Here is a 17249-nt window from a genome sequence, read left to right on the forward strand (position 1 = left end):
TACATAAAGACCCACATATATTATGTGTTCACAGATGCTTTAATTGTATAATGCAAAACTGCAAACAACCCAAATATCCATCAACAGGTAAACAAATTTTGGTATATCAATACAATGGAATACTACTCAGAAGTGAAAATAAATGAACTCTAGAGTCACACAACAACATGTATGAATCCAAACTAATTACACTGAGTGAAAGTAGCCAGATCAAAAAAGACTATGCTGTAATGATTCTATGTATCCAATATTCTAGAAAATATAAATTAATCTATAGTAACAGAAAGTGGTTGCCTGGTGATAGTGTGGTGGGTTGGAGGGAAAGAGGAGGAATCACAGAAGGGCTTAAGAAATCTTTCAGGAATGACCAAATTGTACATTTTAAATATGTGCAATTTATTGTGTGTCATTATATTAAACTTTTAAAAGAAAAAAGATTTAATCTCATGCCAATGGTGTCAAGTACCTGATCCTTGGGATCAAAGACCATAATCTGGAAATGCTTTTCCCATTAACACTCAAGGAAGTGACCCGAGTCAAGCCAGGGAGCTTAGATTATCTTTAGGTCAGGTCAGTGTGGAAGCCTATTGGGAGCTGTAAGTCAGGAGATAGGTGGTATTCACTCATTCATCCCAAGAAAGTGTATGTCCAGGTAAATGGAACTTCTTAAGTCTGAGACCATCCAGAAGCATGTGAGGATAGGATGAGCTATGAATGTGGAAGGGTCAGACCCAGGTTAGGCAGAACTGGGTTTGGGCACTGAAGTAGAGCTACATTGATCCAGGAGGTGTCTCTGAGGTGTCTCCAGATTCTGACCCTTTGGTATCCAAGCTTGAGTCACTTAGCAAGGGTTGTGGGCAGGAGCAGACTCCCTAACAAGAGGTGGGGTTGGGTAGATGCCCCCAAATGTGTCTGTACAGTGAGCCAAAGAATGAAAGGAAGCATGTAGGAAAATGATCAATGTGAATAATACCAAAGAGGGGCACCTGGGTGGCTCAGTTGGTTGAGTGTCTGACTGGCTCAGGTCACGATCTTGCGCCTTGTGAGTTCGAGCCCCATGTCAGGCTCTGTGCTGACAGCTCAGAGCCTGGAGCCTGCTTCGGATTCTGTGTTTCCCTCTCTCTCTGCCCACCCCCCCCATCTCTCTCTCTTTCTCAAAAGTAAATAAACATTAAATTTAAAAAAAAAAATTAAAAATAACACTGAAGAAACTAGCTGGCCCAGAGTGAAAAGTCTAGTACATAAGAGAGAAAAATAATGTACCAGGGAACACTTTGGTGAGAGGGACAGTGGACGCAAACTGGAATCTGAGGGCCTCTTAAAACCTAGTCTGAATAAGTGGAGCTCAGTGGGTACCAGACAGGAATTAGCACAGATAGGGAGTAAAGTCTACTCTTCAGTGTAGTGAGGGGTATAGTCATATCAGAGGATGGATGGGAATCCTTTCTTGTATGAACCCAGTAAGGATAGAAGGGCTAATAGCCAATCAGAAGAATATATTCAAAATAAGACCACTGTTTGATAAAATGCCAGGGGGAGGAGCCAGTCCTTGCTCACCAGTAGGGACACAGAGACCATAGAAGAATGAAAGTCCAGGGATTTTGACCAAGAGCCAAGGAGAAGATATCCAGGTCAGAGCAGAAACTGATTCTTATGGGGTGCTGATGGGAGATGTTCAGGTGGGGCCAAGCTAAAAGGCCTAAAAGCCATTGATTACAGCCAATTTTAAAGTTGGTCAGAGAGAGATGAGAAATTTACCAACAGATCTCTCAAAGACACAGGCTACTTTTGAGATTGCCAAGGAACTCTGACTCTGCCCATTATGTCATATTCCTACAGTCATGGATTAATACCAGATTACTGAGGGCCTTGGCAGCAAAGCAAAGGAGTTTAGACATGAAATAATGGGCACTAGGGACCACAGCAAGCTTTTAAGCAAGAGTACAACAAATGAAAAAAAAAATCAATCTGGCAAACTGGATAGAGAAAGAGAGAGCTTGTTAAGGAAGTCCAGTTTGAAAGCTATTACGGCAACTCAGGACTTATATGGTGAGGGAAGCAGCTGTGAGAAAAGGAGATGCTGTCAGAGAGGTGGGAGGTGAAGCCAGATTGCAGGTGATGAGCTGGTTGACTGTATGTGGTAGATGGTAACAAAAGCCATAACTATAGATGGATAGCTATGTAATAACACAAATATAGTAAAGTGTTAGCTGAAGAAAATAGGTGGTGGGCATGCAGTCTTCATGGTACAGTGCTTTTAAATTTTTTGTACGTTTGAAAATTTACACAATAAAATGGCAAGAAAAAATGGCCAAAAACTATCCCCCTTCTTCTATCTGTGCCCTTGTAATACGATTTTACAGATTTTCCCGTCAAACAGTGGACTCTTTTCTACCCTGTGAATCTGAGTTGGCCACGCAACTTGATTTGGCCTGTGGGACATTAGCAAATGTGATAATGCACAGGCTTGAACATTTGGGCATTGGGGTTTACCATTTTTCTAATCTATGGAACCTTGCAACTGCTATCATATAGATGATCTTGGACTAGCTTGTTGGATGATAGACACATGGCCTTGTTACTCTCATCACTCTAAAGCCGACAACCAGCCACCACTAGACATGTTTGTAGGACCACTGACTGCCAGCTGATCACAGATGCATCAATGAGTCCTGCTGAGAGAAGAACTTCCCAGCTAAGCCCATCCCAAATTGGCAACCCACAGAATTGTGAACAAATAATTGACTACCATTTTAAGCCACTAAGTTTTAAGAAAATTTCTATGCAGCAAAAACCAACTGATACATTCTTTTTTGGTATCCCTTTGACTCTATTCCAAGGGAACTCCATATTGAGCCCTGCCTGTCTCTACTTGGCTCTGCAAAGTTTCAGGGAGAGGCCAGTGGTATCTAGGGGTTAGAGGGAGGATGACATAGTATGGGGACAATGTGACATGAGAGGATGCCATGGGGTGGAGCCAGTGTGACATTAGAGCAAGAGTCAATGTGACATGGGGGAAGACTCAGCTTGTTAGGTGAGGGGGATCTGTAGCTCAGAGAGGAGGGAGTTTATTTGAAAGTTGAGGGCTATTAATGTCACACAGAGAGGTGAAGATCAGCCACACTAAGTGAGGACAGGTAAGTAAATGTAAGGGAACCAGGGAGCTGAAGTATTATGGGAGACAGTGGAACAAGGCAGACACAAATGGCCAGTTGAGATTTCTCTTTGCTAATAAAGTATAGCAAAGCTCTTGGCTTATAGGCCATCCCTCAGTGGTCAGGCATTTCACCTTGGAGAAATTTCACATGCTACAATGGGAGGACAGACACTCTAGAGAGATAGGATCTGGCCTGGCTATCTTTCCTCCCTTTGGTGGCATACTACCTTGGTTGAGAGAACTTTGCTCCCTTGAATGTCCCTACACCTCCTTGATATTTCTCCCTTTGCAAAGCTTCCAGGAGACCAGGTTTGTTGTAGTTCACTCCCTTCCCAGATCTTCTTACTGCAAGAGAGCATGGAGATCACAGATATGAACCGCCTCTTTCTAGTCTTCAGCATTCTGACAGTGACTGGTGAGTGCAGGTTTCTATTTTGGCTTAAATTTTGAAAAGGTCATATTGGAGGAAAGTGTAGGAAATGGGTCTAGATAAGGTGGGTAGAGAGTACATTACTTAGATAAGAATTTAGGACCCCAGTGATTAGAAGTTTCCTAGAATACTCAGAGATATCTAGAGCCCACTGATTTTCCTCTGGCTCCATGGGTGCAAGAGAAGATTCAGACTGAGATAATAAGACTTGACACAAAGGATGGTGGGTCTTGGCAAAAGAATGTGATTTTGCTATATAGCTAGGAAGAAAGCTTGAAGAAAATAGAGAGGTATCAAGAAGAAGGAAGGAAGGAGAAGAGGAGTGAATAAGGAGTATATAAATTCAGAGGAAAGCCTAAGGGAAAATTAGCAGAAGGACCCTGAGTGGTCCAACAACACCTCCTATATCAGTAACACATTGACCATTTCAAAGCACTTCCACATAAAATATTCCAAACTTCTATACTCTGGAATGTCTGCACCTGTCTCTAAAATTCTGCTCTCCTTTCCCTTATCTGACAGTGGTAACAATAATTGTAACACCAACACCAACACAAGTAAAATTAGCCCAGCAATTCAACCAGATGAGCATAGAAACTGCACCAACCTTTCTGGTTTTCCTGAACTCAGAATATGAGCCTTGTTTGGGGACCCTGATCCACAAACAGTGGGTTCTCACTGCAGCCCACTGCTTCTTACCGTGAGTAATGGAGTCCTAGAAGGAAAAGTGGTCCCCCTTAGTCACTGAGATTGTTAAAGGGGTACTGAGGCTCAGCCGTGAAGAGACTTGCCCAGGGGCTCTCAAGCCTGAGAAGTTATTGGAAGGAGGCAGGAAGTAGATGTAGGTGGTTATGAGTTCGATTTTTGGGTGGGATGATGTAGACTGAGGGAATTGGGGAAGCCGAGGACTAGGGGATGAATCCATTGGGATAAAAAGCCTATATACAATGTGGTACAGATCAAAGAATTATAGAACTGCAGTAGCAATTGCTCATTTGCCAGACAAGGAGATGGAGGTCTTGCCAAGTTATGGAAGGAACTCATGCAAAGTCACAAAGCAAGTTGGGGTAGAAAAGATACAAGTTGAACAATAGGAAAATATCTCCTTCTTCTACTAATCCTTCATGGCCTTTTCCAGATTTCTTGAGATAAACGTTGCGGCTTCAAAAGAGAATTTTCAAAACAAGATGGGGAACTTAAGACCCACATTTATTGTCCAACACCCAGATTTTACCCGGGATTCTGCTGAGCATGACCTTATGCTCATCAAGCTGAATCATCCCCTAGAGCTCAAGGATCAGGTCAAGCTGGTGGTTCTACCCAATACCACGAATGACAGAAGAGGGGAAAAGTGCACTGTCTCTGGCTGGGGCTGGGAATGGAGGAATTTCAGTGAGTAACCCTCCCAAGACAGACCCTTAGTGCTCCTTGCGTACCCACACAAAGAGTATTATCATATAATTATTATTATAGATTATGAGATCTGGAAGAGCCCTGAGAACTTATAATATCTCAACCTCTAGTTTTATTCATTTGGAAATTGAGGCCCAAATTGGTAATGTAGCTGTTAAAGGAATCCAGTGTTCTTGCCTCATTCATCACCCAGGTGAGGGTGAAAGGGTGTCTGGGTGAGGAAGGGATTGGCAGGTAATCCTACTGGTGATGCTGAGTGTGGCTCATTCATTAGTAACTTACAGACAAGCATTCACAAATAAAAGCATGTACACACAAGCCCAAGGCATGCAGTTTTACAACACTGGGACCAGACTTGGTTTATTCATTTCATTATTTTTTCTTCCTCTCTGGTTCCTTTTCATGTTGGCTTTTTCTGAATGATGATTCACTGAATGATGGAGCGATTAATAACAGAAAAGAGGGAGGGAAGGGGAGAAGAAAGAAAGATGAATATGTGAAGGATCAAAGAGAAACAAAGCCTCTTCTGTCTCTCTCCCTCTGTGTTTGTGTGTGCGCATGTGTGCACACTCATGTGCTCAGACCCAGAACCTGATATCCAGATAAACCAGACTGTCTTTTGGTTTTCTAATGATGACTGCCAAGAGTCCCTTGTAAGACAAATTCCTATCAAAATCACAGAAAACATGTTCTGTGCAGGATCATCTCTGGAGAACACACACTCATGTAAGGTAACTCTTTTCTCTCTGCCCATTTGAGTTTGGGGCTGTTTTGGGGTCCACGTATCTCCCTCAACCATTCCAATCTCCTGTCCCTACATTCAAGAAGAGATCAATGTATATGGGATCCGGGAAAGACTGTGTCCTTCCAATAATGAATGAACTTAGATGCTAGGGGGGAAACATCTCAGAGTGGTCTTATCTCTTTATGGCTAACTCTGATGTGGCCTAGAAGTAGTTGGGGGGGCCCAAGATGTCCACCAGACATTTCTCCCTGTCCTTATCCCCTAAGTCTTTCTATTCTGGGCCCCTCAGGGACTTGGCACTAGGTCATCTTTGTTTTGGCTATCCTGTCTGACCCATCTGTCCTTTTTCTAACAGGAATTAGATGCTGTCCCAATCCTGTGCCAAAATCAGCTCCATGGGATCCTATCTTGGTCAGCAGGGTGTATTTTGAAAGGTGATATTGGCTACTACACCAAGGTGTCCCGCTATACAGACTGGATCCACAAAGTTATCCACAGCAACTGAGCTCTCTCTGTTCCCTCTCCCAGTGGCCTCAGAACTGGGTCTACCATCCTTGACCCTCTTTTCCCTTTAGCCTCAGAACAAGATGGGAATAGAGCCTTTAGCTATAAGAAATTTTCGGTTCCTTCTATTATTTTGACTTCTCTTATCCTTTTTCAGTCCTAGCCTGATCACCAAAGGATTTGAGCTGGATAACGTTCTCCTAAATAAGCTACCTTCTCACCACTCTTTTCCTCTCCTCCAACTTCCTACTCACCTGCAATGGTTTCCGCAGACTTTTATGGAGAAGTTCTTCTCCAGCCCCTGCCATCCAGAGGACATATGGGTCCCAGAAATGTGACAGTGAGATGTGGCAGCTTTAGGGTGTCTCCTTTGTTTCACACCACTTAGTGCTGAGTCAGGCCTCTGTGTCAGGCCTGTGTCCTCTCATCATACCCATCATACCTAATAAGGCTCAGTAAATATTGCAATGTTAAGTAGGCTGCTGGCAAATAATTGTTAGAAATAGAGGTTAGAATTTTATGCTAACAAGCACTATAAGGGTTTCAGAAAGGGTTAGGAGTTGAAGCAGAAGTAGGTACAGAGAGGAATTAAATGGGTCAGATCTCCTGACAGATCTTTCCTAATGCTAAGCACAGAAAAATAAGGTAAATGGCTAGAAAAAGAATGCTAGAAGGATAATAAGGAAATGCTGAAATCTAGGTGAATATAACTGTGTTTGTGTGTGTTTGCGAGTATGCACATGTACATTTGTGTGTATAGATTAGTGGGAGTGTGGCAAATAATGATCTCACTGAACCAACCAAAATCTATCGTATACCAGTTCAGCTGATTTTCTCCAAATCCTGCATTCACCTGTTCTTATCCTACCTTTATCAATTATCAGATTTTTAAAAACCATTGATATAGGTCCTAATAACATTTTATTTTGAAATTGTTTAGGATAAAAAATTGTAAAAATATTACAAGAGAGTTTCTGTGTACCCAATCTTGCCCCAATGATAATATTTTCTCTAACCATAATAAAATGCCAAAATCAGGAAATTCACATTGGTACAATGCTGTTCAATCAAATTCAGATTTTATTTGGATTTCACCAGTCTTTCTTTACATACACTCGTTTTGAATGGTGAAATTTGAAATCTTACTGCATGCATAGATTCCGTAACCATTACCACAAACAGGATCCAAAACTATTCTATCACCCAATCACCAGAAAGAAACTTCTTTGTGTTACACTTTAATACACTTCTCCTGGGACATCTGGGTGGCTCAGTTGGTTAAGCATCCAACTTCGGCTCAGGTCATGATCTCACACTCCGTGAGTTTGAGCCCCGTGTCTGGCTTTGTGCTGACAGCTCAGAACCTGGAGCCTGCTTCGGATTCTGTGTCTCCCTCTCTCTCTGCCCCTCGCCCGGTTGTGCTGTGTGTCTCTCTCTCCCTCTTTCTCTTTCTCAAAAATAAATAAACATTAAAAAATATTTTTTTCAATAATAATCACACCTTCTCCTGACCCTAACCCTTGCAACCACTGATCTAGTCTCCATCACTATAATTTTGTCACTTCAAGAATGTTCTATAGCATGCAATCTGTATAATTCCACTGATCTTTTTTTCATTCATGATGTTCCAAGAATCCTTTCATTGCCATTTCCTTTCTATCTGAATAGTTTTTCAGCCATTCTTTTAAAGCAAGTCTGCTGGTGATAAAGCCTCTCAGTGTTTCTTCACCTTCTTTCTTGAAGGATATTTTTTACGGGATAAAAAATTCTGGGTTGACAATGTCTTTCTTTCAGAACTTGGAAATTGTTTGCCTCTTCCTTCTGTTCTTCAAGGAGGGGAAATCTGCTATCATTTGATTCATTGTTCCCCAGTTGGGAATGCGTTGTTTCTCTCTGGCTCTGGCTGCTTTCAAAAGTTTTTCTTTGTTTTTCCTTTTCAGAGATTTGATTATGACATGTCTGTGTGTGAATCTTTAAAAGTTTATTCTGCTTGGGGTACATTCAGTTTCTTGAATCTGTAGGTTTATGTCCTTCGCCAAGTTTGAGAAGTTTGAGCCATTATTTCTTCAAATATTTTTCAGCTCAGTGTTCTTTTTCTTCTCCTGAAACTTTGATAACACGAATGTTAAATCTTCTGTTACTATCCCACAGGTCCCTGGGGATCCATTCATTTTTAAAATATCTCTTTTCCATCTGTTGTTCATATTGATCATTTCTATTGCTCTATCTTCAAGTTCACTGACTCTTCTGGCTTGCCAATTTTGCTATTGAACTCATTATTTTAATTATGTTTTAATTTTCTATATTTATGATACTTTCACATCTTAGGAGTCTTGCTGGATAGGAAAAGACTGCCCTCCCAGAGCTAACTAATTCCTGGAGGTAGTGACTCCGTCTACCACATTCTTTTTATATGCAAACCAACCAATCCAGATCTGTACCTCAACCACTTCCTTTAACATTCATACACTAAGCCAATGTTTCCCCTGCTCTAAATCACCCTGGGTCCAGGTACTGAACAACTAGAGATCACCATGATAGCTCAGAGTCTGCTAAAATTATTCCAACTATTTGATCCTAAACCTGCTTCTACTTGACTACCCTGCATCACCCATTCCTTCTTTCAGAAACCACAATAAAGACTCGTACCTATGCTTCCCTCTTGCCCCTCCTGCCTCCTCACTGACCCTAGTACTTCCTCATGTAGCCCTACATGGCTGGGCATGCTTCTTAATAAACTCTTCTTTTTTTAAAAAAAAAATTAAGGTTTATTTATTTTTGAGAGAGAGCAAGAGCACGTGGGCAGGGGAGTGGCAGAGAGAGAGGGAGATACAGAATCCGAAGCAAGCTTCAGGCTCTGAGCTGTCAGCACAGAGACTGACATGGGGCTTGAACCCACAAACCACAAGATCATGACCTGAGCCAAAGTTGGAGGCTTAACTGACTGAGCCACCCAGGTGCCCCTAAACTCTTTCAACAGCATTGACTTGTCAGTGTTATCATTCAGTAACCTCTAAAAATTAAGTCCTAGGTTCAGTTAGAACACCTATCTAATGAATTTTTTATTTCAGTTACTATATTTTTAAATTCTAAAATCTCCATTTGGTTTGTCTTTATATCTTCTATAAATCTTTGCTAAGATTTTCTGTTTCTTTTCTATTTGATTCAAGAGTATTTGTAATTGTTTACTGAACATTTTTTTTTACTTTTTACACATTTATTTATTTATTTATTTATTTATTTATTTATTTATTTATGTTTTAATATGAAATTTATTGTCAAATTGGTTTCCATACAACACCCAGTGCTCATCCCAAAAGGTGCCCTCCTCAATACCCATCACCCACCCCCCCTCCCTCACACCCCCCATTAACTCTCAGTTTGTTCTCAGTTTTTAAGGGTCTCTTATGCTTTGGCTCTCTCCCTGTCTAACCTCTTTTTTTTTTTTCCTTCCCCTCCCCCATGGGTTTCTGTTAAGTTTCTCAGGATCCACATGAGAGTGAAAACATATGGTATCTGTCTTTCTCTGTATGACTTATTTCACTTAACATAACACTCTCCAGTTCCATCCACGTTGCTACAAAAGGCCATATTTCATTCTTTCTCATTGCCACATAGTATTCCATTGTTTATATAAACCACAACTTCTTTATCCATTCGTCATTTGATGGACATTTAGGCTCTTTCCACAATTTGGCTATTGTTCAGTGTGCTGCTATAAACATTGGGGTACAAGTGCCCCTATGCATCAGTACTCCTGTATCCCTTGGGTAAATTCCTAGCAGTGCTACTTCTGGGTCATAGGGTAGGTCTTTTTTTAATTTTTTTAAGGAACCTCCATACTGTTTTCCAGAGTGGCTGCACCAGTTTGCATTCCCACCAACAGTGCAAGAGGGTTCCGGTTTCTCCACATCCTCGCCAGCATCTATAGTCTCCTGATTTGTTCATTTTGGCCTCTCTTACTGGCGTGAGGTGATATCTGAGTGTGGTTTTGATTTGTATTTCTCTGATGAGGAGCGACGTTGAGCATCTTTTCATGTGCCTGTTGCTGAACATTTTTATAATAGCTGCTTTAAAATCTTTGATAACTCCAACATCTTCATCATCTTGGTGTTGGCATCTGTTGATTATCTTTTCTTTTCTTTTTTTTTAAATTAATGTTTATTTATTTTTGAGAGAGAGAGAGAGAGAGAGAGAGAGAGACAGAGCACGAATGGGGGAGGGGCAGAGAGAGAGGGAGACAGAATCCAAAGCAGGCTTCAGGCTCCGAGCTATCAGCATAGAGCCGAATGCAGGGTTCAAACTCACAAACCTCAAGATTATGACCTGACCTGAGCAGAAGTCAGACGCTTAACCGACTGAGCCACCCAGGCTCCCCATATCTTTTCTTATTTGAGTTGAAATTTGCCTAATATGATGAGTAATTTTGTACTATATTCTGGGCAGCTGGATATCATAAGACTCTGATTCCTATTTAGATACCCTAATTGACCATGTAGTTAACTTATTAATGTTCAGAATGTATGTCCTAGCCCACTTTTGAGGGCTGTGATTCAAATGTCAATTTGGTTTATAAAGCCTCTATAGTGTTATAGTAGGGAGTTGCAGTAGACAGAATAATTCCCCCCACCCCACCTAAACTGTCTCTATCCTAATCCTTACAACCTATGAATATATTACTTTACATAGTAAAAGAGACTTCACAAATGTGATTAAGTTAAGAATCTTGATATGGGAAGATACCCTGGATTATCCAGATGGGCCCAATGTAATCACAAGTGTCTTTATAAGAAGAAGGCAAAAAAGTCCAAGAAAAAGAGGGGCAATATGATCACAGAAGTAGAGGTCAGAGTGATGTGCTTTAAAGATAAAGGAAGGAACCATGAGCCAAGGCATGCAGGCAGCCTCTAAAAGCTGGAAAAGGCAAGGAAATGGATTCTCTCCAAAGACTCCAGAAAGGTTTCCAGAAAGAAAGTGGCTCTATGGACACTTTGATTTTAGCCCAGTAAGACCCATATTGGCCTTCTGATTTCCAGAACTGTAAGATAATAAATTTGTGTTCTTTTAAGCCACTAACTTTTGGTGATTTTTTTACAGCAGCAACAAGAAATTAGTACACAGTAGAAGTTCTGCCAACCAGCCCTACTATTGCAGCGCCATAGGGATGGGGACATACATGGCTTTTTCATAGGGTTTGTCACAAGAACAAGGACATTACCAATAACTTAGTGGTTTAAAACAACAAAAATTTGTTATTTCATGGTTTCCTTGGTTAAGAATCCCATAGCTCAAGGTCTGATAAGGCTAAAATCAAGATGTGGGCCAGCTACATCCCCACCTGGAGCTTCAGCTAGGGAAGGACCCACTTCTACCTCTTTCACATTGCTGGCAGAATTCATTTCCTTGCAGTTGTGTGACTAAGATCCTGGAGTTTTGCTACCCGTCAGCTGGGGGCCAAACTCAGCTCCTAGAGGCCATTCTCAGATCCTTGCCATGTGGATTCCTCCATCTTACCAATAGAAAACCTCCCTCATGCCAAATGCTTCTCATGCTTTGACTCTCTCTGATTTCGCCTTCTACTACCAAGCAGAGAAAACTCTTGACTTTTAAAGGGCTCATGTGATTAGGCCAGGACCACCCGGATAATCTCCTTATCTTTTCTTAAGGTCCACCATGCTGTATAACATAGCCTAACCATAGAGGTCATGTCCATCAAATTCATAGTTCCAGGGCAGGCATGTATTCAATGACAGGAAGCTTGGGTCAGTACTTCTTAGAATTCTGCCTACCACACACAATTCAGAAGTTTCTGTTCTATTGGGCTTCCCCTTTCCCAGTCCTTTGGCTAGAGAAACAAGATTTTCTTTTTTTTGTTGCAGTTTTCTTTTGTTTTGTCTCTGCCCACTGTTGTTTCCAGGTTGCAAATATTTGTATCATACAGACACGGATATATAGAGGGCAAGAAAAAAACCCAGGAAACTCACTACAAGGTCATTCCTCAAGTCTCAAGATGTCTAACTAATTTGCCTTTTTTCCACTTTTCAGATCTTCTGGTAAATGACTTATTCTGTTTAGTGTTTTTTGGTATTGTTACTGTTGTTAGAAGGAGGTGTAAAATGGGATGCACTTACTCCATTTTGTCTGGAACAAATGCCTGCCTTATGCTTTAGTTATATTGGGTATTAGAAAGATGAAAGACAATGCAGTTAAGAGGAAAGACTACTGAACTATATAAGTCAGGAGATCTGAGTTCTGGTCTAGACTCTATTATTGACTAGACAATGATTTTCATGTTGTGTGTGCATGAGCCCTAGGAGGATGTAAGAAGTGAATATTAAAACTTCTATTTGCAATTTGTTTAGCTCATCCTTTAAACATTTCTTTTTTGGTGTATGTTTCATAATGTACACAACATGCCAGGATATATATATATATATATATATACACACACACACACACACACACACACACACACACATAGATATATAAATAAATATACACATATTGGTGGTACATGTTCAAAAATGTTTTGTAGGATTGGTGACAATATCAGATATCTAAAATTAGACTGTCCCAGATTTTCTGGGACATCCAGTTGCCTAAATATGTCATCTTTGATTTAGGACAGCTCTCTTCAATGTGGAACAGACTGCAATTCATCAATTAAGATTCTTTTATATATCTTTAGTTGAAAATATAATTCTTAGCTCAAATAATGCTTCCTACATTCCTTAGAACTTTCATATGGAGAAATGATCAGATGGGGGTGAATCATTCCTAGAAAAGTAACCCTTTAACAATAAAATCCAGTAAATAAAATCCAAGTTCATAGTTCCAACCTAATAAAATTAGATGAGCTGAGTTAAAAGAAATAAGTGCTTTATGGAATGCATTTACGATTATATTTAGTCAATTTGCTAATCATAAAATTCCATTAGTCTAATCTCCATCTTTAGCCTTAACTTATTTACATATATTAACATTAACGTATTAACACATTTACATATGACTCTCTGAAACTATGATCCACAGTTGTTTCCAAGTAGCTTTTCCTTTGCTTTTTCATTGTCAGCAACATTGTGAGAAAACTGGTACCCATTGCTCCAGTGTCTCAGACCTTCACATGGCTGCATGTGACAGAGGCCACTCATTGATCTATCCTATCTCCTCATCTGTTTCTGTAACAGATCCCCCTGAGCTGGCTTCTGACTGCCTTGCGAGAAGCTATCTTCTTCAACATTCTTTGTAGCTTATTGTAGCCACATAACTAATGTCTAAGGGGATGTGAGTAGAAGAGATGTGCACAATATCTGTATTACATTCTTAAAAGGATGCTATGTGCCTATTATATCTTGTTTCTACTTCCCATGGGCTGGAACATAGTTATGATGGTGGTCAGCAAGCTTCAACCATGCCCATAAAGAAAATAAGGGAAAGGTGGAATAAGATAGAAGAAGGCTTCATGATCTATAGGAACAGAGCTGCCTTCCTACCAAAAATTGCCCAACAGCTCCAGACTGCTTTGTGAGAGAGAAATAAACATTTGTCTTGTTTGATCCATTTTATATTGTGGTATCTTTGTTACAGCAGCTGATCCTATAACCTAACTAGTACACCTATTTAGTTTTTCAGCACACATTATTTTTACTATGTACTAGCTACTGTCTTAGGTTCTAGAGATTAAACAAAAATAATCACATGTACTTCCTATTTTGACTAACTTTAAACCTAAGAAAGGAAAATTTGACTCAAAGGAAAATGAGATGATAATTGACCTTTATTAACCACCTATGCTTTCACATGCATTGGTTTATTAATCCTCACCCAAAAAAAAAAAAGTTGTAAGTGGTATAATTGTACAGCCAAGGAAACTGATGATCCAGTGGCACATCTGTCTTATAAATGGGGTATTCACTCTTCATTTTTATCATCACCTTTGATCTAAGACCACTTGTTAATTGGTATTGACAGAGCAGGTAAAACTATATCTCCATGGCCACAATTGAGATTCCTCATATAATAGGCATATGTCGTTTGATATTAGAATCCCATACATTTCCATCTTCCAGTAAGAGCTCCCAATTTTCATATTAATTTTTACTCTTTCGGGGCACCTGGGTGACTCAGTCGGTTAAGCATCTGACTTTGGCTCATGTCATGATCTCACGGCTTGTGGGTATGAGCCCCCATGTCCAGCTCTGTGCTGAGAGCTCAGAGCCTGGAGCCTCCTTCGGAATCTGTGTCCCTCTCTCTCTCTGTCCCACCCCTGCTTGCACTCTGTTTCTCTCTGTCTTTCAAAAATGAATGAACATTAATTTTTTTGTTTTTTTTTTTTTTACTCTTTCTTCAGTCTTCCTCACTATAGTCCATGTGCTTGAGCAAGACTAAACCTCTGTCCTTACTCAGAGGTGAAACATACTCCTTAGGCCTAAGCTAGTCAGTGTATCATGTTCCTTTAGCCACAGTAGTTGGCTCAGGGATGAAAGGGAGATTCAAGTCAGTAACTGAGTTCTTGGGGAAGCCAACTTGCTCTTTTTTTTTGGTCTTGAACCTAAGAGGTTGGAAGGACTGGAGCACTACTGTGTGGAATCTGATACTGAAGCTATTCAGAAGATAAAATTAAAGGATGGAGCACTAATGAATCGGTTTGCCTGAAACCACCTAGACTGGAAGCTTTAGGACCTACCACTTGGGATTTTTAGTTATACAAGACAATAGATATCCTTTTAGGCCAGGTTGGGTCAGGTTTTCTGCCACTAGTGACCAAAAGAATCCCACTCATTCTTTAAAGTCTTAGCCTGTGCTGAAGGTGAGCTATTTCTACTCATTAAGAAAGTATGCATCTTTCTATCCTGTTGTTCATAATTGTATTGCTTGTTAGAACTGCAAGATTCTCAATAAACAAAATTTATGATGTAAAATACAAATGCTTTGTCAGCAACAGTAATATAGAGTCAATGGCCACCGCTTTTAGAGAGACTTTAAAACATCTATTTTACTCGGTAATTTTGGATTTGCCATGGTTTCTGGATTATGTATTTTTGATGTCAATGGTTTTCCATGTTTGTGTGCTTTAAAAATCTAATATTTGATCTAATTGTATCCTAAATCTAAATGTAATGCACAATCAGAAAGATTTCAGGCTCCAGGAAAAAATCACTAGGGAGTAAAATTTAGAGTTTTTCTGCACCATCAGGACCTCTCTTCATAAGGCTATTATCATTAAGAGCAAGAGAAGTAGTTTACTTTCCTAACACAGAGACACACATGCAGAAAGTCAGACAAAATGAAGAGACAGAGAAATATCTACGAAATGAAAGAACAGAAACAAACCACAGCAAGAAACCGAAGCAAAATGAATACAAGTAACATGCCTGATAGAGAATTTAAAGTAATGAGCATAAAGATACTCATTGGACTTGAGAAAAGAGTGGAAAACATTAGTGAAACCCTTAACACAGAGATTAAAAACAGCCAATCAGAGATCAAGAACACAATAAATGAAATTTAAAATAAACTTGATGGAATAAATAGCAGTCTAGATGAAGCAGAAGAATGAATCAACGACCTGGAAGACAGACTAAGGGAAAGTAATGAAAGAAATGAAACAAATGAACAAATGAAAGAAAATTAGGCAAATTAAGAATAGTCTTAGGGAACTCAGTGACTCCATCAAGCATAATAACATTCACATTATAGGGAGGTCAGAAGAAGAAAGAGAGAAGGGGACAAAAAATTTACTTGAAGAAATGATAGCTGAAAACCTCCCTAATCTGGGGAAGAAAATAGATGTCCAGATCCAGGAGGCACAGAGATCCCCTCAAAAACAACCTAAGGAGGTCCACACCAAGACACATAGTAACCAAAATGGCAAAAAGTAGTGATAAAAAAATCTTTTTAAGAAGCAATAGAAAAGACAGTTACAGGAAACTGTATAAGGCTATCAGAAGATTTTTCAGCAGAAACTTTGCAGGCCAGAGGGGGTGGCATGATGTATCCAAAGTGCTGAAAGGGAAAAATCTGCATGCAAGAATACTCTATCTAGCAAGCCTATCATTCAGAATAGAAGGAGAGAGAAAGTTTCTCAAACAAAAACTAACGGAGTTTATGGCTACTAAACTAACTCTACAAGACATATTAAAGGGGACCCTTTGAGTGGAAAGGAAAGACTATAAATAAAAGCATGAAAAGAAAAAAACACAAAAGCAGTAAAAATAAGTATCTTTATAAAAATCAGTCATGAGATTCATAAAAGAAAGGATTTAAAATATGACACCATATTCCTAAAATATGGAGATGGGGAAAGGAGTAAAGAATGGGTTTAAACCCATCAACTAAGCAACCATCAACTTAATATAGATTGCTATATGCAGAAGATGTTATATACAAACCTAATGGTAGCCACAAATTAAAAACCAGTCATAGATATGCAAAAAATAAAGAGAAAGGAATCCAAGTATATCACTACAAAAAGCCAACTAACTGAGAGAGAAGAGAGCAAGAGAAGAAAGGGAAAGAGAAAAACTACAATGCATCCACAAATCAAATAACAAAATGGCAGCAAGTGCATACTTATCAATAATTACTTTGAATATAAATGGACTAAATGCTCCAATCAAAAGACATAGGGTGACAGAGTGGATAAAAAACAAGAGCCATCTATGTGCTGTCTACAGGAGACACATTTCAGACCTAAAGACACCTGAAGGTTGAAAGTGAGGGAATGGAGAAACATTTATCATGCAAATGGATGTCAAAAGAGAGCCAGGGTAGCAGTAGCCTTTAAAACAAAGACTGTAACAAGAGACAAAGAACGACACTATAAAATAATAAAGGGGATAATCCAAAAAGAGGAGATAAGAATTGTAAATAATTATGCACCCAATATGAAAGCACCCAAATACATAAAACAGTTAGGGGACCTTAACACTCTCCTCAAATTGATGGACAGATCAACCAAACAGAAAATTAACAAGGAAATGGTGGCTTTGAATGACACA

General features: G+C 39.7%; 1 protein-coding gene across 2 annotated transcripts; it reads left to right on the plus strand.

Moving 5' to 3' along the window:
- Window positions 1-2998: 2998 nt before the first annotated feature.
- LOC132671528 (serine protease 58-like) lies at window positions 2999-7217 on the plus strand. 2 transcript variants are annotated; one of them, XM_060622416.2, is made up of 6 exons: window positions 2999-3137; window positions 3459-3572; window positions 4110-4287; window positions 4726-4979; window positions 5583-5731; window positions 6101-7217. In XM_060622416.2, the coding sequence occupies exons 2-6, from the start codon at window positions 3515-3517 to the stop codon at window positions 6248-6250; spliced, it is 789 nt and encodes a 262-aa protein (XP_060478399.1). In that variant the 5' UTR covers window positions 2999-3137; window positions 3459-3514; the 3' UTR covers window positions 6251-7217. The 2 variants fall into 2 exon arrangements, with proteins under 2 accessions (XP_060478399.1, XP_060478398.1); XM_060622415.3 differs by having other exon boundaries at window positions 3452-3572; window positions 6101-7216.
- Window positions 7218-17249: the final 10032 nt, after the last annotated feature.

Source organism: Panthera onca, chromosome C1 (assembly GCF_046562875.1).
Source record: "Panthera onca isolate mPanOnc1 chromosome C1, mPanOnc1 haplotype 2, whole genome shotgun sequence".
Lineage (NCBI taxonomy): Eukaryota > Metazoa > Chordata > Mammalia > Carnivora > Felidae > Panthera > Panthera onca.

Excerpts from the sequence above, each read along its gene's own strand:
- LOC132671528 (XM_060622416.2), top strand. The coding sequence starts at position 3,515 with ATGGAGATCACAGATATGAACCGCCTCTTTCTAGTCTTCAGCATTCTG. Across the intron at positions 4,288-4,725 it reads GCAGCCCACTGCTTCTTACC|ATTTCTTGAGATAAACGTTG; the intron begins GTGAGTAATGGA and ends GGCCTTTTCCAG. Across the intron at positions 4,980-5,582 it reads CTGGGAATGGAGGAATTTCA|ACCCAGAACCTGATATCCAG; the intron begins GTGAGTAACCCT and ends TCATGTGCTCAG.